This window comes from Lissotriton helveticus, chromosome 4_1, assembly GCF_964261635.1.
Source record: "Lissotriton helveticus chromosome 4_1, aLisHel1.1, whole genome shotgun sequence".
Lineage (NCBI taxonomy): Eukaryota > Metazoa > Chordata > Amphibia > Caudata > Salamandridae > Lissotriton > Lissotriton helveticus.
Window position 1 is genome coordinate 1400784356 of NC_136063.1, and position 15387 is coordinate 1400799742.

The 15387-nt window shown below is 41.8% G+C and overlaps 1 protein-coding gene across 1 annotated transcript in view; it reads right to left on the reverse strand.

Annotated features, from left to right (window-relative positions):
- Positions 1–3751: 3751 nt before the first annotated feature.
- RNF144B (ring finger protein 144B) overlaps positions 3752–15387 on the reverse strand; it is a 274575-nt gene continuing 262939 nt past the window's right edge. The window contains exons 6-8 of the mRNA XM_078687940.1: positions 10473–10617; positions 7770–7859; positions 3752–4571 (exon numbers count right to left, since the gene is read on the reverse strand). Of these exons, the coding sequence (XP_078544066.1) occupies positions 4431–4571; positions 7770–7859; positions 10473–10617 (376 nt within the window). The 3' untranslated portion in view covers positions 3752–4430. The remainder of the gene's footprint in view (positions 4572–7769; positions 7860–10472; positions 10618–15387) is intronic.

The window sequence follows — 15387 nt, forward strand, 5'->3', positions numbered from 1 at the left end:
GCGCTCTAGTTGTTCTTTAGAACACTCTAGGAGGCTGCAGTATAACACAAAGGAATCAACTGACAGTCTCTGTCCTTGTTGGATGTACACGTTTTACTGAGAATGTCAGACTTCATTCTCACATGACTGAGAAAGATAATGTGAATTTACAGAAAATATGCTTTCAGCTTAGCTTATAGATCCCCTTCCAAACCACTGTGGGAAAAGCATGAGATAATAGTTTTCTTTCAAACATGATTCATGATATCACAGCAGAAGGCTTTTTCACATGATAAAATCACCTTAGAACACACCACAATTCCTAAAATGAGTATGGTACCATCAACAAATGATTTATAATGTAACTAAAGTCCTAAAACCCTCTATTAACTACAATGTTTTTTAATGAGGTGCTATCATGTATATTGGTCCCAAGATGGCTGCCAACACTTCTTGGATGAAGTGCTGACAGCCAATCAGATTTCACGATGAGATGTGTGGTTAGGCTCCGCCCAGATATATATGTGTTTTTGAAGTTAATTTTCATAAAAACCACTGGAGCAATTTTCACCAAATATAGCAAAGGCACTTCTGCATACCAGTCCCTACAATTTTGCCATGTTTGGTGTAATTCCGTTCAGCGGTTCGGGCTGTAGACTTGTCAGAACGTCCTATGGAAATTAACATGGGAAAAACACATTTTGGGACCCCCCTTTTTTCTCAGCCCCCCTTCACGAATCCCCCCGAAACTTTCAGGGAAAGAGCGCAGCAGAGCTGGCCAAAATTTTGGAAAATTACACGCAAATTCCTCAACCGGCGCCAAAGTTATTCCCAATAGAATGTTGCGGATTTCCTATGGTAGCCAATCCTAACTATATATACACCTACTGGCGATCGCCAGTAGGATATATATATATATATATATATATATATATATATATATATATATATATATATATATATATATATATATATATATATATATATATATATATATATATATATATATATATATATATATATATATATATATATATATATATATATATATATATATATATATATATATATATATATATATATATATATATATATATATATATATATATATATATATATATATATATATATATATATATATATATATATATATATATATATATATATATATATATATATATATATATATATATATATATATATATATATATATATATACTACTATAATAAAGTAAGAAATTTCAGGCTTTGAGGCGGGTAAACTCGGGAACCACGGCGGCAATCTACACACCCGATACACCGTTGAAATCGTCAGGGTGTGTAGATGGTTATAGGCTATATAAATATAAAAAATAAACGTTATTTAAAAAAGTTATTTTAAAAACAAAGTAGTCCCTCCAAAGTAGCGCCGGCCGCGATGTGCGTGCTCACGTCAGGAGCACGGGGAGGAGCGGCGTCCTAGGAGCGGTGGACATGGCGTGGGGGAGGAGCGGTGACGTTATGAGCTGCGGACAGGCCAACGGCGGTGCGAGCAGCGAAGAGGCGGACATGGCGCGGGGAGGAGCGGCGGTGGACAGGCGGTGAGGAGCAGAGCGGCCAGGAGCGGTGAACTGAGGAGCGGCGGATGAGGTAAGGCTCCGGGGACAATGTCGGGGCAGGCGGGTGTCGGGCCAGGCGGGGGACGGGGAGTTAATGTCGGGGCAGGCGGGTGTCGGGCCAGGCGGGGGACGGGGAGTTACAACACAGAGCGGCCAGGAGTGGTGAACTGAGGAGCGGCGGATGAGGTAAGGCTCCGGGGACAATGTCGGGGCAGGTGGGTGTCGGGCCAGGCGGGGGACGGGGAGTTAATGTCGGGGCAGGCGGGTGTCGGGCCACGCGGGGGGACGGTGTGTTACAACACAACAGACTACAAGGCAGGCGGGGGTCGGGGCAGGCGGGGCGGGCGGGGGCACGGGCTGCTGGGCAATGTCGGGGACGGCAGGGGTAGGGGAAGCCTGAATGCTCCCGGACAAGGTCGGGACGGGCTGCTAGTATATATATATATATATATCTATATCTATATATATATATCTATTTATATATATCTATATCTATATATATATCTATATCTATATCTATGTATTGTGCTCTTATGTCCAGTACATTGGATCAAATTAAGAATACAATCCTGAAAAGGAATATTGCATCTTTGAAAAAAATGTGCCCGAGGATGAAAATAAAAAGTGAGTTATAGTGTGCCATTGATAAAAGGCACATGGAAGCAACCTGATAATAAATGTACTTTACCAAATTGTATTACGAAGCAGATACAGGCATGCACAGTCCAACTGACTTTGGACTCTTTATTGGATTTGAGCTAAACAGCATTCAGCACTGACTAATTTATATTTTGGGACTTAGCTTTCACTGCCAATCGCTATTTTTACGTATATTTCCATTATGAGTATTTTGAATTGAGTAACCATATACCTTTTGCCTTCTGTAATGATTCTTAAAATGTAAATAAATCTTCATGGTTTACAGTTTAAATGTTGTCTTGTGTGAATTTTCTAATGAGCATTCTCTGAGTGAAATTTTATTTTGTATTTAGGGCTGTGGCCTTTAAAGACTCACACATAACCCTAATCCACCAAGAGGCTCCTTTCAATGTAAACACACCGACAATAGTGCATGTTTTCCAGAAGTCTCCATTGTGTGCCTCACCCACCCCTGTTGGTCTCTCTCATCCATGTGCTTCTCTGCCCGCACACCCTGTAGCTATCAGGGGTCTTCAACCAGTAGCTCGTGAGCTATTGTAACTCCCCAGCTATCTCTGAGTAGCTCACCTTTGTGCAGCCCAGCTTATTATATTAGAAAGCTTTTGCTTGGTTGAATTAATATACATATAAAAATGGACACTATACAAAACTAATAATATTAGTAGCTCTCAATGCATTTCATTGAACATAAGTACAGAAAAGGTTGGAGATTTGACTGCTCGTCTGTCTGAATCTACATTGTATTGTTCTCTTTCCTGTGGGCGTCTCCCCCTCCCTCCTTGTAGCTCCCTTTCCTGTGTGCTTTTCCCTCTCCTTCACCAGCGACCCTGACCCACTCCTCCGTTGTCCAAAGGAAGCACTATTCTTTGGGGGGTGCTTCATTTTAATATTTTTTTTATTTACCATCTCAGATCGGAAAAAATAAAATGGCACATACGTCATATGCACAAAAAAGGAAGCATGTATGTGAGCCCACAAAATGCTGAGGCCGTCAGCAGCCACCTCACTGCTGTTTCCCCTTCACGCCCACCTTTTTGTTCATGTTGTACAAGCATGTGCCACTTCTGAACAGCATGAACGAAAAAACCCTGGCAGAATCAACAAGTCTGAAAGACGAGATCTATTGGCTTTGACAATGCTTGTTTAATATGTTTCCCTTACCAGGGGCAGTCAGGAGAGGATATATTCTAACCGCTCTTTCACTGATCTGACATTTTGTAAATGGACACTGAGCAGCTGCATCGTGTCAATGCACAGCAAACCGTGAATGACGATGCATGGCCAACATCTCAAAATAGACTGCACCTAACCATGGCCACTGTTTGCCAACATCCCTCTTGCGGGGTTCTCCATGCACAATACCTAAAGGGTAGGCACTATATTAAAAAGCATTACTCAAATAATCATATTTTTTCTCTGCTGACCGAATGCAGCAGCTAAACTCATCAGTGAACCTGTACTTCGATTCAGAAATCCATTTACATATGATAATCAATAACCCACACAAGGCATTAATATTTATGTTCATTCTTTGCCATGTAATGAGTAGAGCTGCCTTAAAATGTAAACACGTGACATATTATGTGTGACATATTACATGTGTTAGTAACAGTGGCAGACATTTTAGAAAATAAAGTTCATACAGCAAAAGATGCTTCTGAGCCAAGAAGCAAACGGGACACAACATTCATGTTAGCCCTTTCACCAGCCCCCCCATGTGCAGGAGGGATACCACGTATGAAAAGAACACCTGTATGTCTGGAGGTCGTAGTACACATGTGGAACAAACTGAATGCTTAAATGTTGCCCTTGAAGAAACCTTGCCTAGCAAGTGTAAACAGCCTGGGTGGGTGTCATCTTTAGAAACCTGCAGGGCTCGCAATTATGATTATGATCTCGCAACACTGCGGCCATTGAGGAATTTTCCACATCATGTTGAGTGTTATGAATAAGGACTGTATTGCAGGAGACACAGATGCACTAAAATAAAAAACCAAAATAAATAATGAAAAGGGAGGTTTCCCCTTCCAGCTGTAGGGGCCGGTGAGCAGACTCCCAGCGTGGAACAAATAGGCACTTGTCCTCAGTCTTGGAAAGGTCCGGCACCCTCGCTCTGCAGGCGTGGCGCCAAAAAAGCCCAGTCTTTGTGCTTTCTCTCGTGCGCAGTCCAGTGCAGAGACCACCAGGCCGCTTTTAGGTGGTCGGCGGGCTGTGTTTCTTCTTCTTGCCCCGACAGGATTTGCAGACGCAGCAGATGATGCACGGGGAGGCCAGGAGCAGCAAGGGCGAAGTCACTAGCGCGAGGATACCAAGGCCCAGAAGAATCCCCACAACCTGAGGAAAAAAATAAAGAGAATGAGCAAACATGTTTCTTGTATGCAACAGTGTTGTTCTCCTTGAGAGAGGAAAGATACTTAGAGTACAATTCCTCATAAAAGGACAGTCAGGCTAACAGAAAGGATCAGATAATTTTTGAGTGCTTAATTTGAGAAACTAGAACAGCAGGCAGGTTTGGAAGCAAAAAGTATAATTAGCATTTTCAGTACAGAATATTTAAGAACGGCAGCCCCGGTCCATTTTGCACCTCTTCAAAACTCGCCAAAACAAGGCAGAGCTTCAGGACCTGATAGAAGCGTATACCTCCTGAGACAAGTGATCTGTTCCACCTTCTCGCCAACTGTACAGGCTCCCAGCAGTGTGGGGTCTTTTCAACCACAAGCACATTTTTAAGCAGTGTTAAGGCAAGGTTACACAAAGTTTTGCTGAAACAATGGAAAGCATTGTGTGGAAGCCTCCTGCGACGGCAAATCTCTTGCTACTTTATACATGCTGAAAAGAGCTGGAGAAGCCTTCCTGTGCCTAATTTTGCGGACAGTTCTTCGGTATCTCTGATGCAGTGAAAGGAAGAAGCCAACAGCTCTTTGAATGTGTGTGCGGATCATAATCCAAAAAGAAGATGTGCTTTGAGTAATCTCTAATTCAAACCAAAACCTACACAGCCAACAATAGTGCAATATGGCCTTTTCGACAGGTATGATGGTGCAGCGATTATAAGTATCTCCAGAGCAGGAACAGTTCTCTACTACACATGCCTCCATGAATAACCCAACATGTATATCAAAAATTATGAACCTATATTACATCTGGGATTGGATGGGATGTCTACCTACGATTTATAGGAAAAATCCTGCTTCAGAACGTGCAACTTCATAGGGTGTTCCCAAAACATCGTATCTAGCTAGTATTTCCATAATGTACTCAACAACTACTGATCACCCTGTAAATGCGCGTACTAGTTCTCAATAGTACCACCAGCCTAACCGTTAAGTTCTCAATACAGTGTATTTTTTTTAAACCAGAAAAACACTAACAAAATGTTTGATGTTCATATTTGTTAATTGCAGTTGGTCTTATGCTTGAAAGGAGTCCTTGTTAGCCTAGAAACAGCAAAATCAAGTTGCACTGGATGGCAAGAGATCGAAAATTGGAATGTGGAGCAAGGAGCTGCCTTAACGAGCAAGACCAAGGTTAAATATGGCCTGTCGTCTGGTCTCATGCTTCAAAGCGAGTTACAGCATCTAAGGCGGTGCCAACACGGTCTTCAAGCAGGCCTATTCCTGTCTCAAAATACCAGTGACATAGTCTCACGAACGTGCTTCTTGTGTGAATTGTCCAAGTTTACAGACAAACCAACACAGGGGCTAAAGCTGTTAGAAACCAGATTACCACAGACAACAAGCAATTCTAGTGACTGAGACAGAGGAAATGCCATCATCTGTGGACGAGATAAATAATATTATAACCAACACTGACCAGCTGCTTTAGTTTTAAAGGGTGAGACATTTTCACATTGATAAATGGGCAAGGGGGTAACATCTGGATGTTCTTCAGTTCAACCTATGAAAACTCGACACAAGCATCATAATGGGCCTGAAACCTGAGACACAATGTCTGAACATTATCTCCGCCAACTTGCTTGTTCTTACGTCACTCAAGGCTCCTACATCATGTTGCAATATGCAACCACGTGCAAATAAGAGGATAAAAGTCCCTATGTAGTTTGGAAACAGCAGTCCAAGATGAAGGTCTAACCATAAAGCAGGGATTTCACCAAGTGTGGATTGTAATCAGGGTAAAGAGTTACAGGACATCGAAGCTATGAGGGCCTTTCCGATCTCTTAAACAAGATATCTTTAGAGAAAATCAATCGTTTTTTTCCTGCAACTTAGTGATTTACAAAAGTGAGAGATTTCTAATACGCAGTTTTCTGGAGCTACCCCAACAAAAAAATCCTGTCAAGATAAGATTGCTGTATCATCAGCAAGACGTGCTTTGGTTACGCATTAACGTAAGAGTTTTCTGCCATCCTCTGAAGAACAAGATTTTTACCCCACCTGGTATGAAAAAAAGAAGTTCCCCGAAATTAGAGTGAATCCGTCTTTTCTTGAGTGAATTAGATATTAAAACTAATAAGTGAATGCTAGTAGCCAATGTCAAGAGTCCTGGTGTGAGGAAATGACAGCAAAGGTACAGAAATCAATAAATGTTGTCACAGTTATTACCATATGTCATTAAGTAATGAGCCATGTCCCACTTCATGTGGATTCTGATGGCTAGTAATCTGTTAAAAATAAAAGGTGCACATTCACCCTTAATACAAGTTATTTACTCTTTTAATATTAAGTAATAATGACTGTCAGAATGCACACAATTGACAAGTTCTCCAAAAAACAAAGTGCACACTACAGAATTATAATCCACCGCTCCAAAGGACACCGCAGATGCCGCACCCTTACGGAGAAAGAACGGACAACAGTCTCAGGTAGCAGATTGATATCTTTTTTTCTTTATTTGTTTTGCATAAAGTGCAGCAGTAGTGCCCTAGACCGGACGCGTTTCGGCGACCCTGTCGCCTTGTTCACCGGAAATTATGGCATACGACAAACAGACTACAGGGTCCTTCTTGGGGGCTAAAGGCGGGAAACAGGTTCCTCTTGAACCTCGGACCCTGAGCGCTGAATCTGTATTTCGCAGCCGATTGAAAACTTGGCTTTTTTTCTTCTCGTTAATGTGGTGCTAAGGTCATTTTCTTTTTGGTTCTACTTGCAGTTCACAGTGCCAGGACACTCCTAGGAGTTGACACGCGCTTTATAAACCCCACGCATTCATTACAGCCGCGCAAGAGAACATCCTTGTATTATGGCAGGTTATCTTCTTTGTGGGTATTTTTTTAAACAACTGTTATTGACTTTTCAAAGTACAAACAAGGTGAGATCATTACAAGGCAATCGAGAACCAATTAGCATGGAATAGGTCCTAACTGTATCTGTGGCCAATTTAGGTATGGGTGTGCCTGGTTATCGGGTGCATAGCTTGGGTGACTTTTGCTCAAGTGTGGTTCGAGGAGAGAAATGTAGGGGAATGGTGAGGCCGTTAGGGTGAAAACGTCGATTGTGAGAGTGGTGATGATCCCCTGTGAATGCATAAGTTCACGTTTGTGTTTATTTCACATCTGAGTTGTTCTTTCCTTACCTGTGTTCTGTTCCACATGACTGAGGCACGGGAATGCCCAAGCTTGTTCCTACAGGGGCCTTTGTCGTAATGTCGGAGAAAAATATCATTCTGAAATGTGGAGAAGAAGCATCCAGTTAGAAAACGATAGCAGCAAAAAAATATTAGCTTGCATTAAGTGACAAATAGTCATTTTTGTATCTGCCAACACGCAGTGCAGTTTAGGACAAACGCTGGTGGCAACCACAGACTTTTAAACAGCAGACATATTGCTACGGCTCATGTAATGTACTTAGTTATGTTGGTGAGTTTAGATGAACAGAGTGATATGCACCAATTTCTGATGTGGCTAATATTTTATGACTAACTGCTATGTAAGATAAAGAACGCTAAGGTGATCTATCGCTCTATCGCTCTATTGTTATTAACGTTAAGCTATATTTTATATGAAAGGCAAAGCAGAATCACTATAAAAAACAGTAGTATACAAATCACTTTTACATTGTTTAAAAGAAAGGCACCTTATGCCAGGGTTAATGTCAGAGGATTCTGACATGGGCTTAGTTTGAAGTTAACTCAGGAGCTATGTGATAGTGAGGCCTTCAGCTGTATTTTAACAGTGAAGCGTCACATAAATAAAATGAGGAAACAGTAAAAATGTAAGTATGACAGTCAGATGGTTACATCTGGGTGGGCCAGAAAAATTTCCCAGGTAGTGAAGTCCACTTTTTGTTTGGACTGGAAAACTAACTTAACAAGTTAGAAAAAAGTAAAGTGGCAATGTGAAGGCATAACATTATGTTTGTAATACTCAATCTTCCATAAAGGCAGAGTGAGCGCAAACATTTGTTGGGATTGCCTCTAAGAGGGTAGATGTGCAACACATTGGGATGCATAATCAAAAACACTCGGAAAAATAATATACTAAAGACATTAGTCATACAGGTAGATTCATGAAAGAAAAATCGGCTTGCAAAGGGCCAGATTCTGAGAATCTGGCCCTTTGCGAGTGCAATTTTTGCATTTGGGATTCATAATCCCAAATGCAAAAATCACTAATTGCGAAATCGCATATTTGCGAGGAATTGCATTTAAGGAATCTCTATTTGAGATTCCTTAAATGCAATTCATTAACCATTTTCCAATAGCGAATTCGCTATTTCTGGCCGCTATTTACCACGAATTGTAACTTCGTGGTAAATAGCGAAAACTCTGAAAAATGCACTTTAGTGCATTTTTCGGAGTGGTATGTTACACACACACATGTCCTTTGGACATGTGTGTGCGCAACATCTGGCTACATTTGCTTTTCAGGGGTGCTACAGGGTGTCCTTTGGACACCCCTGGCGCCCTTGAAATCGCATCCTTATTTGCGATTAGCAAATGCTAATCGCAAATAAGGAATAACTCCCCATTCATTCCTATGGGCTTTAAGGAAGATGTAGGAATCACAATATTTTTTGCAATTCCTACATGAATCCCGTTTTGCAAGTCCTTAATAGCGATTCCTTATGAATCGCTATTAAAGACTCGCAAAACGGGTCTTTGATGAATCTAGCTGATAGTGAATTGTTTTAAAGGAATGTTGAATGCTAATTCAAAGCATTAGATGTAAATAGCATGGGACTGATTATATAATATTTTGGAAGCAATAAACTGTAGTTAAAAAGTCAAGTGACAGTTGCACTGACAAGCAAGACCTAAGCATCCATGTAGGTTAACGACTGCACTTCTCCCAGATCTCTGCTGCTGCCAGGGAAAACACCATAAATTGTCCAGTTATCGAAGACATTTACCAGCATTATATGCCATGAGAGTGTCCCTGAAAGTTCAAGCTCAGACAGCTAGATAAATAATACAAATGATCACAGATGAGTTGAAGGCAAGAACCTTTTTTTGTGAAGTACACAAGTTCTGCCCAATTAGAATACGCACTCCTAGCTCCAAACTTGGGCATAGCTAAAGCCTCTCTCTGGCAATGCTTACATAATTGTCTGGTGAAAGCTGCGCTGTCAAGCCAGACCATAAAAATTACGGGTCTGAGGCAGTCAAAAACAGGGATTTGCAAACCTGCCGTCAGGACCCACTAGGGCCGGCAGAAGCCTGCGATGATCGCCTACTTGGACAGAGGGAGAGGTGTGGCGCAGCAGCCAGGGCGGCTGACTCCTGAGCGCGGGGCTAACGGTTCGCTCCCCAGTGCCGGAGGCAGATCAGCTTAGCATCCTGTGACTCTGGACAATAGCTCAATAATCTCCAAGACGGCTTTCAACGCCTTGAGACCCTTAGCGGTGATTAAATCGCACTTTACAAATACCCGGTTATTAAAGATCATAATATAGAAAGTGAAGGCTGTGGTGTCACAAAAGCTGCTGCCAATCCCTGCTACAGAGAAGGGGTTCATATTCTGGCAAGGCTGGCACAGGTAAGAGTGGTGGAGCGGTGGGGAGGGTAAGGCGACAGAAGACAGGATACGACGGGATAAGTAAAATGAAATACAAAAATAAATAAAACCACTTACCTTGCAGCATCGTCGAGCAATCAAGTCGTCTTGCCAACTTCCACCCCGCCCCACTGCCCTTAACTGTGCCCGCCGTGCCCGTTCATATTATAAAGACATACGCTCTCTGGCTCACATTAGCACAGCTGTGCAGCTTGATCTGATGTCGCCCTCCACCCACTTCAATGAGCCTCCCTTCCAGATCTGTTGCCAGAAGTGTTACTTACGTCTAGGTTTTGCAGGCAGTACCAACAGAACGTATGTTTGCAGTTCTTGCACATCATTTGGGCACAGCCTTCATTTCGTTCAATAAATATTTGGCACACTGGACACTGCTTAATTGGAGCCTCTGTGTCGGGGCTGATGAGAACACTTGGGAGAAAAAAATAAGAATGAACGTTAAGATATACAGTGACATTGTACGAAGCAGCCCCCAGAACTCACAACCACTTATATATCATGCAATAATAATCAGGTGATAATATGCAAAGGTTGTATGACGCATTTCTGCGCTCCGAGCCTTGGCTCGTACTGTTATGTTAAGGTTTTTTTTTAATCTCAAGTTGTTTGTCACTGAAGCCAAGAGTTCCTTCGACACGTTTTCAGTTTCTCGGTGCCAGCCAAAGGCAAAACCCTCGATGGGAAATGTTATAATGCAGACCGATCCAAAAAGAACAATGTTTAATGCAAATTAAGCATAATGTCTCTGGAGTTCAAGTTTCAAAAACAGGGGCTAGCGTCCGCTCATGCACGAAATGGAATTTGGGTTATGCCAGCTCCAACTCGCCCTGATGCACACAAACAACTGCATTGGCAAAGCCAACATGCCTGGGCGAGGAATGAAGGTGCTTTTTGTGTAATTGATGACTGTAGGCACTCAGTAAGTCCTCATACATGCACTCTGTCACTCATCTTTGCACTCATGCATCCATTAACTTTTTCTTGCAGTCACCCTATGACACAACGGCAGTAAACCGACCACACACACACTTAACAATGTATGCAAGATAAATAAAAGAATACAAGTATAAAAAAGAAAACATCCTCCCATCTAAAGAAGACGGGCATATGACTGAAATAACAGAACTAAAAGTAGCAGCAGGTGTCTATCTTGCAAAGGTATTGTAAATATTCTAGCCTTGTTTTAAAGTTCAAGCATGGTCACCATATTCAGAGTCAACGTTTTGGCCAGTTTAAAACAAAGATACACTGTGGAAAATAGCATTCCATAAAGGTCTTTTGGTTTAGAGCAAGTGGCCACGTAGGACACGGAACACTGCAGAAGAAATGAACATCAAACAAATGACCCATTGGCACTGCCTGGAAAACTGCAGTAGCTGCTTAAGAAACATGTATTACTTCAGTCCGAATTTTCACCAAACATGAGGGAAATGGAGAGGTGATGGCATAGTAGAGACTATCCATCCAAACACTGAGGCACTGGATAGTGTCCCAAACCACGGCACTGTAACTGCTGCTGATGCAGAAATCATTGTTCCATTTTTTTCTTGAACTTTTTTTTGATCATGAATACACTTATTTTCATAATTTTTTCTCCAAAATGTATATTTTCTTTTTCTAAATGCATTGGGTTTTTAATAAAACTGCTTTTTTACGAAACCTGCATCTTTACGTATTCTTGATTGAAGAGGCACGGATGGCCCATTCGGAGTATGAGAAAAATAGAAAATAAGCATTTCCTTGCAAGTGGATGAAATATGTTAGAAAAAGAAAATATAAATTTTGGAGAAAAAGTGATGAAAATAAGTGTATTCATGATCAAAAAAAAGTTCAAGAAAAAAATGGAACAATGATTACTGCATCAGCAGCAGTTACAGTGCCATGGTTTGGGGCACTATCCAGTGCCTCAGTGTTTGGATGGATTGTTTTCTCGTGCCACAGGGGCAGGGCACGCAACCACCGAGCACGCTTGGTCGAATTTAGGTTAATCACAAAAAGATGACGAGAGACTTATAAATAAAAGGTGTGCAACCTATCTACTCTCTATGATAGTAGAGACTATCTCAGCAAGATGGGCAGTCTCCCTCCCACCACTAGTTTACATTTCAACACTGTCACTGGAACCAAGCTATACCCGGCTGATGAGCCTATAACAGGGGTGTGACCGGTCCTGGGTTGCTTGTGTTCTGGTTCGGGGAGGACCTGGCCTGGCAGTCTAGGCTCGACTGCTCACATTGGAGCAGGGTCAAGACTGATTTGCATATGTCTGGGACCAAACTGAGGTGGCATGGTGCGCAAAATAATAATAGATTGGGATGCGGCCACAAGCAATTGCCAGTGGCTGAGATCAATTCAAGCATTCCATCATTTTTGTATACTTTACTATATTGTTCAAAGACATAGAAAACATTGATTCTGAAGTTATTAAAATATAGCTAGTGATGTCCATAGATCCACAAATGCAAGAGACGTTGTTCAGGAGACAAGGGACATCCTACTCACACGGAACCATGGTACATAGTATATAAGGAGAAACAACGGTTCCTGTGGACAAATGTGAACAATTAACAGCATAAGTATGCACAATGGCAATAAAAAGGAGTAAAGTGGATGTCCGAGAGAGATATAAGACCATATACCACAGTATACTTGTAAGTTCAGAAAGTTTATATACATAAATCATCACAATTATATTCAACAAGGTGCATGGTGTCCCCAGTGAACATAGAACCTACATAACAATTTGTGACATATTGGGACATAAGAAAATGGTTTCCAAAGTGAAAAAGTTGACCAGCGATTAATATAGAATGAACACAGCCTTCTAGTATGATCACAGAGACTGGTGAATGGTTCGCTCTAGGTTTTGTTGTCGACGTTTCGCCCCGTTGGCAATAAGGGGTCTCACCAGGACCTAGCACTGCAGGGACATCTGAAATAAGGAATAGATGTCAGAGTGACAACAGTGCACCACAAGGAAGTGAAGATATAGGAAGGGTACACACATAGGACCCATTGAGGGGAAAAGACTGACAGTCTAAGTACGTGCTTGTATTGAGTAACTGCATCAGTTTCCATGGACTACATTTCAATACGTGTGGAATTATTCGCAGCAATTATCAGGAAAGTACACGAAAGTCCATGTGGGATGAACGTGTTTCGTATTGTAGAGTAATGGTGACTCGTACAGGATGAGGAAACACAACCGAGTGCGACAGCTACACGCTGAATTCTGGAGAACAGTGAGAGTTCGTCCCCACTTGTTGAATAGAATTGTGATGATTTATGTATATAAACTTTCTGAAATTACAAGTATACTGTGGTATATGGTCTTATATCTCTCTCGGATATCCACCTTACCCCTTTTTATTGCCATTGTGCATACCTATACAGTTTATCGTTCACATTTGTCCACCGGAACCGTTGTTTCTGCTTACATACAAATGCAAGAGAGGCATTTAAAATATCACACTGTGCAAAATACACTGGAATCACTGCTTCGATTCCATGGTACACATTTCGTATTTTGCATCTGAAGCACAATTAGAACATTAGGAGTGGTTTCTTTATTTATAAATTGTAATGTGCAGCAAGCAGTCAGTAACCGTCTCAAGCAAAAGGAAGTGAGGAGGTGACACGGCTAAGAGGGGGAGGTCAAGCTTTCAGTTTGAAATTGCATTTGTATAGCGCTACATTCCCACTGCGAGGTGGAGAAGTGTAATATCGGACTGTCCCAGTGCTTTAAATGGAAAAATAGAAGTGCAGGTACTCACTCTATAAAGTACCTGTTTGCTCCTGAGAAGTGTCAGTACTCTCCCATTAAATGTATTGCAGCAGTGCTGAGAAGTGCGAGTTCTCTCCCTTTCAAATAAAAGAAGAACAGGTACTCAGTACTGGACAGTACCTGCCCTTTTAAAACACTAGCCTGACCGCATGCTCCAACTCAGCAGGTGTTTGGTTGGAAAGGTGTCGTACTCGGAATGGGTCTTACCTGGGAAGCGTTTTGGTGTCATGCCTGAGTGACCTAAGTGGTGCATGTTTTGTGTTCGGGTTCTAGCACTCAAGTGTGATGCAGGGATGACAAGTGAGCAATATAGTGAACATAGTTTAAGAAGTCTGAGGTACTCTGCATCACCAATCAGGAGTTTCTGGTGAATCATAAAGCTTAAGATCTACATCTTGTGCAGGACACAGCAATTAGGCGATCCACTATTTAAAACTTGAAGGGCTAAGAAAAAGGAAAGAGAAGACAGAAATCTGCTGCCTGGATTGTATTACAGTCATCTCTTACGCAAGCTGGTGTATTGAAATAATGCTTTTGAATGTTTAATCTTGAGGCTGCTAAGGAGCAAGCTTGGGACCTGAGGAGATCAACTATATAAAAGTCATCCAAGATGCCAGATGTGGTAGACATCTTTGTGGATTGGGTACATGCTCTCATTGTTAACGAATGGATTGATTGAGGGTGGTTGCTTAAAGGGACATTTGCATCCTATTGATCTGTGATTGGAGGTTGTTCTAGTCTTTTTGTTCTACAGGTCTAAACCAGGGTTAAACTAACAAGTTCCACTCTTTTCTGTTTACAGGCAGCCAGAATAGTGAATCCATCAGTGGAGTTAGCCCAACCTACAATAATAGTTTATGGAGTGGCCAAGGAACCAGATGCAGATTTCGCCTAGAGCACAATAACTGTCCGTGGACTTAGCCAAGAGGAGGAGTTTTACTTAACTACTGAGGTAAACAAAATACTGGGTGCTGATCCACGGGATAAACCCAACAGCGAAGTTTGTCTAAGTTGCTGTAATTGTCTAAGGAGAGAGGTCAGCCTACTTTAAATCTTTATGAAAGGACCCGTGAACACAGTTAGTACGGGCAACTTTAATTTTCTATAGAGTGAACCAGAGAACCAGAAACAGATTAAGCCCGGCATAGTAATCAGACAAGGAGAGAAGTTTGACCTACCTGCAGTGAACAACATGAATGTGGGTGTTGGTCTAAGTGGTGACTCCGGAAGCGGATTTAGCCCAACTTACTGCAGTTGACAATGGAGTGAGCCAAAGGGAAGATAGCCAGGCCTACTTCAAATAATTATGAGTCAGGTAAGCAGTGGAATTTGCCCTACCTGCACAGGATAAGAGAAAACTGGTTGTTGGTAAATAGGGTGAACTGAGGAACAAAGTG